The sequence below is a fragment of the Diabrotica virgifera genome, chromosome 4 (genome assembly GCF_917563875.1).
Source record: "Diabrotica virgifera virgifera chromosome 4, PGI_DIABVI_V3a".
NCBI classification, from domain to species: domain Eukaryota; kingdom Metazoa; phylum Arthropoda; class Insecta; order Coleoptera; family Chrysomelidae; genus Diabrotica; species Diabrotica virgifera.
This window is the reverse complement of record NC_065446.1, coordinates 152,849,605-152,855,604: the sequence shown is the minus strand read 5'-3', so window position 1 is coordinate 152,855,604 and position 6,000 is coordinate 152,849,605. Positions and strand designations below refer to the sequence as shown.

At 34.1% G+C, this 6,000-nt stretch overlaps 1 protein-coding gene across 1 annotated transcript in view; it reads right to left on the bottom strand.

Moving 5' to 3' along the window:
- Positions 1 to 253: 253 nt before the first annotated feature.
- LOC114333978 (uncharacterized) overlaps positions 254 to 6,000 on the bottom strand; it is a 92,944-nt gene continuing 87,197 nt past the window's right edge. The window contains exon 9 of the mRNA XM_050648430.1: positions 254 to 468. Within this exon, the coding sequence (XP_050504387.1) occupies positions 348 to 468 (121 nt within the window). The 3' untranslated portion in view covers positions 254 to 347. The remainder of the gene's footprint in view (positions 469 to 6,000) is intronic.

Sequence of the window (6,000 nt, the reverse complement as noted above, 5' to 3'; positions counted from 1 at the left end):
CTGATATTGTGACTTTGACATGTTTTTTTATAATAATTACCAATTTTGATTATGTTGTTCAAGTACTTCGCAATTGGTGTTGCAAGAGTCCGGAATGTTGAATGCTGACAAGTGGTAACCTCCTATTGAATTCGCGTGGTAGAATATACGGAATCGTAGCGGTCATTTACTGTAACTGACGTAATCTGTCTAACAAGGTTCATCGTACATAACTTGGGGCATAATTTGTATTGTTAAAAAAATAACAATTGGCTTAGAGATACAACTTTATTTTAAACTAGGTATATATCATAATAATATACCATATCATAACATATGCACTATATTTCATCAAAATGTGTGTTAATTTATTCACAGGGTTTTTTAACAGCATTCATATAATCCTTCTCAAATTTGGTTAGTTCCGCTGATGGTGCGCACTGTTTCTTCACTTGGGCAATAAAACACTCATTTAGATGTATATATCTCCTAAAAATTAAAATAGTGCTTTATTAAAGTTATATATTTGATATTGTAGAACACCTTTATAAGTAATTATAAAAACAATATTTGTATGTATATACCCTGTACATGTACAAGCAGGGCTGGCGATAACGGGCCTGCAAGGAATGCACTGCAGACGGGCGCCCCTCTTTGGGGAGCGCCAAACTGAACTTCTTTTTCTGCTGGTGCTATACAAAATATAGTCCTGAAAGAATCAGATAGTAAAAAGAGAAAAATCAAAGAAGCGGCTCTAATTATGCTAAATGAAACCAATTGTGTCGCAAATTCCTCGGTAGAATGCAGTAGGATGTGGTTACCCATACTGAAAGAGGAAGTCAATAGAAAGAAAATACCAAGATTAGTAAGTCAATAATATCGAGCTAGTACATATTTTATATTTTAGTATTACTTATATATCTAGTATTATTAATATTATTTATAATTTAAACATGTTACAAGTCAGAATTTGGTATTATTTTTTGAGAGTAAATTAATGTAAGACCAAATACTTACGATGTCGGGATAGTATCACAGGATTTTTCCTGTTTTTCCCTTGTGATTTACTATGAAGTCTCTAACGCGAGAATTTTACTGTCGTTGCATTTGGTTGTCTTTTTAAAGACATATCACATGCTATAATTTTTTATGACGGATATTCTTGAGTTGGGGTTAATTTCATGTAATCGAATGAACTATCTTTCAGTAAGTCGTCCCAGGAACGCAACTCATAAATATTGGCAATATCATTTTAAAGTCTTCTACTTTAAAATGTATAATATATGTCTGAATTGCCAATATAAATGAGTGAGATTAAATAAATTATTAGAAGAATTTTTTTGCTTAGCAACAACACTTTAGTTTATTTTAGTAATATTTTGTATTTTGACAACGGCACCCGATTTGGGCGTCGAAACGTTAATAAAATTATTTTTTTCATTTTAATTGTGGCTTATTTCCCATATAAATAATTAATCACAAAATACCAATTAAAAGACCAAAGGGCGCCTATGCTAGTATTCCAGGCAGGCATCTTATACCTTAGCGCCTGTATTGTGTACACGTGTAGGTATAAAAATGTAAGCATGTGTGTATTATTAATAGCCTTGACCCCGCGTATCAAAAAAAAGTTGAATAATAGCATCCTAACAATTTGTTATTAGCTTAACGGGGTCTAGTCGGACAAACTTTGATGCATGGAAACACTGGAACAGGAAAAGTTTTAATTAGGAACAGGTTAAAAATTTGGAACGTCAGGCTACGAAAACGTCCCATGTATTTTGTCGGACAGAACTTAAAATTGATTTGTTACCCTTTCATTATACATACTCTCATGCAAAAATCAGACTGGTATTGATCACCCACTGGGCATTTTCATAAGTCCGACACGTAGAACATGTCAAATGACAGGAATTATGACACGTGATAAATAGCAGTCTGATTTTTGCATGAGAGTTTACCAAAAGGGTAACAAATCAATTGGAAATTCTGTCCGACAAAATACATAGAACGTTTTCGTAGTCTGAAGTTCCAAATTTTCAACCTGTTCCACAATTAAAACTTCCCCGGTTCCAGTTTTTCCGTACACCAAAGTTTTCCGACTGGACACCGTTAAGCTATTAACAAATTTTCAGCTTGCTATTAATCAACTTTTTTTTGGTACGCGGGATCCAGACCTAGTATCAGAATATATCTCTCTTAAATCCTGATAACCCCTCGAAGGGAGTGTAGTGGTCGACGTGATATCGTGTTTTGTCCGCCTCCAAAGTTATCTCTGGTTATTTCGTTTAACTCATGCATAGGTTTTTTGCATATTCCTGTAATTTGATCGATTCATCTTGTTGGGGATCTTCCTCGTGATTTTCGGCCTTCCACCTTTCCTTGTATAATAAATCTTTCCATTTTTCTGTGTTTGTTCTCATAATATGTCCAAAGTATTTTAATTGTTTCAAATTTTTTATTGCCGGTCCGAGGAATTCGTAGCATTCGTCTCTAATATAAAATTTCAATGGCGTCTATCTTGCTTCTTTCCGATTTTCTCAGGTTCCAAGATTCACATTCCAGATTTAAGTATGAGCTCACAACCTCAAACCTGGTCAATTTCAATTTTAATTTCAGAATGTATAAAGTCTAATCAGATTAAACCAGAAATTCAATATTCCTACTGTAATAATAAATCAATCAGAGAGCATGTAACGATGGCAATTACTCACTCTGATGAATTACAGTTGAGTAGAATACTATACTCTTTTTACAACCTTCTTTTTTTATTAGTAGAAACATAGTTGTACTTTATATAATTATACTTTATAGATATTGTTTCTTTGACTTGTTTCAGAATAACAATATTATAATTACCGAGTTTTTTCTCGAATAAAATTTAAACTTATAAAAATAAAAAATGTAGTTCACAATAATAATTGTTTGCCTACTATTCGGAGGCGTATAGTTGGTACAAGTGTCTCGACCGACAGGATTATGTATTCGTATAAAGGTAAAAATCTTAATTGTCGTAGCAAAATACTTTTTTCTTTAAACGTCAAATAATGATGACATTACTTATCTAACTTGATCCTGTCAAAGTTTGATGTCTCCACCGGCAGCAGTGTTTTTCCCATTTCTTTAAGGCGGAGGGAAAAATGTTGCCGTGGCAACAATATGAAACATGTCACAAAGCAACAATACAAATGTCATTAACAACAATTAAACATCATTTTTATTTATAGTAATATTAAAAGTACAATTAGTTAATGAGGCATTTTCAAAATTGAAACCGTGCAAAAATGTTCCCGACTCTTGTTACGCATTGGTAATTGTTGATGATACTGATGGTCGAGCACAACTTTCAGCAATCATTCCCGATGTTGGCGAATCATGAGGGTTTAAAATTTTTTGAGCATTATCGTTCTTATTTCTTATTGAATCCTCTATATATCCTTCGGCAACCGTGCTTGATTTCGAGCCCCCATGTCGTTTGAGGCATTCTAGATTTCCGCCTTCATCAATTAAAAGTGTTGCTGAAGTTCGTCGTAAAGAGTGACCCGTGTATGCGCTTGCATCGTTTAAATTTAAATAACTAGCTACTTTTTGGGCTACTGCGCTGATCGAATGTATTCCCATGACGCTTCGGTAACACTTTCTATTTTGGTACTTGATAAAAACTCATTTTTCTGTGAAATTTTCAGGCCGCAGTGATGCATACTTATTATGAATTGTACTATTTATGGTTGAAAATTGCTACGTTTGAAGAAAAAATAGTATACTTTATTCGGCAAAGAAGCGACTTTTCTTGACTTGCCCTCTATTACGCGCCTCACTTCGTTCGGCGCGTAATATCGGGCGCGTCAAGAAAAGTCATGCTTCTCCGCCTCATAAAGTAATATACCTACTATTTTCTTCAAACGTCAAATAATGATGACATTACTTATCTAACTTGATCCTGTCAAAGTTTGATGTCTCCGCCGGCAGCAGTTTTTTTTCCCATTTCTTTACGGCGGAGGGAAAAATGTTGTCATGGCAACAATATGAAACACGTCACAAAGCAACAATACAAATGTCGTTAACAACAATTAAACATCATTTTTATTTATAGTAATATTAAAAGTACAATTAGTTAATGAGGCATTTTCAAAATTGAAACCGTGCAAAAATGTTCCCGACTCTTGATACGCATTGGTAATTGTTGATGATACTGATGGTCGAGCACAACTTTCAGCAATCATTCCCGATGTTGGCGAATCATGAGGGTTTAAAATTTTTTGAGCATTAGTTGTCACAGTTAATTTCGAGTAAAAATAGCGTATGAATTGTACTATTTATGGTTGAAAATTGCTACGTTTGAAGAAAAAATAATATACTTTATTCGGCAAAGAAGCGACTTTTCTTGACTTGCCCTCTATTACGCGCCTCACTTCGTTCGGCGCGTAATATCGGGCTCGTCAAAAAAGTCATGCTTCTCCGCCTCATAAAGTAATATACTATTATTATTGACCAGGGCGGATCTGTTCTGAGGTGGATGTAAGAGGTGGCATTCGGATTTTTGCAGATATAGTTAGGTGACAACTTCAATAATTAAAATTGACTTATAGGTCTGGATCCCGCGTATGAAAAAAAAGTCGATTAATAGCTAGCTGAAAATTTGTTAATAGTTTTAGGGTGTCTAGTCGGACAAACTTTGATATATGGGAACACTGGAACAGGCGAAGTTTTAATTGTGGAACAGGTTAAAAATTTGGAACGGTCAGACCACGAAAACGGCACATGTATTTTGTCCGACAGAACAGACTTAAACTCTTCGAACACAGATTAAACTCTCATGCAAAAATCAGACTGCTATTTATCGCCAAATGGGCGTTTTAATGAGTGGAAAATGTAGAATATGTCAAATGACAGGAATTATAACAGGTGATAAATAGCAGTCTGATTTTTGCACGAGAGATTAATCTCTGTTCGGAGAGTTTAAGTCTGTTCTGTCGGAAAAATAAATGTGCCGTTTTCATGGTGTGACCGTTCCAAATTTTTAACCTGTTCCAGAAATAAAACTGCCCTTGTTCCAGTGTTCCCAAATATCAAAGTTTATCCGACTAGACACCCTTAAGCTATTAACAAATTTTCAGCTTGCTATTAATCAACTTTTTTTTTTCATACGCGGGATCCAGACCTATTATGCTCCTTCTCAAATATCACCGGAACATTAATAAAACAATTAAAATATTTAAAAATTTCAAGAAACATCGAAATTTTTCTACTTTCTTGACTATAACTTTAAAACGATTTTTTTTTTTTTGAACAAAACCGTTCGTACAGGAATAAAATAAAGATAATTAAATTTTGTATGATATACGAATGGTTAAAAATGTCTTAAATTATTACCATTTCTGCAAAATGTCAATAAATACAAAATAAGGGGGCAAAATAAGCCTGTTTTTGTTCAATGTTTTTCAACCACTTTAGTTGCACTTAGAACCTTCGTAATTCGCTTAAAAAATTCTTATAATATACTTAAATCGTCCACCAAATTTCATTAAAATCGTCCTAATAGATTTTGCATAATAATTTTGCAATCAAATTTTTTTTAAAAATGTTTAAATTTTTAAAAACTTTCTGAATAAAAAGCAGACTATTTAAAAGGTTGCTAATTTTTTAACATCAAAACAGGCGCTCTATCTATCTAATACACCATACAGAATTAAAATCAAATTATTTAAGCAGCCTCACCAATGTTTCAAAGTTATAAACAATTTTTTGGCTTATGAACAAATTAGATTTGTCGCCAGGGGTGGTGCAACGGCCCCCTTTATTTAGATGGACTTCTTCTCCTTCTAAGCCACTACAGCCCAAATTGAGCCTTGGCCTCCTTTATTTTTTCCCTCCACCCTTGCTTGTCTGTGGCTGCTCTTCTCCATACACGGACTCCTAAAAGAGCTTGTGCGTCGCTGTTTACTGTGTCCTTCCAGCATTTTCTTGGCTTTCCAACCGGTCTCTTTCCCTGCATTCTAGCATTCAGTGCTCTTTTTGGTA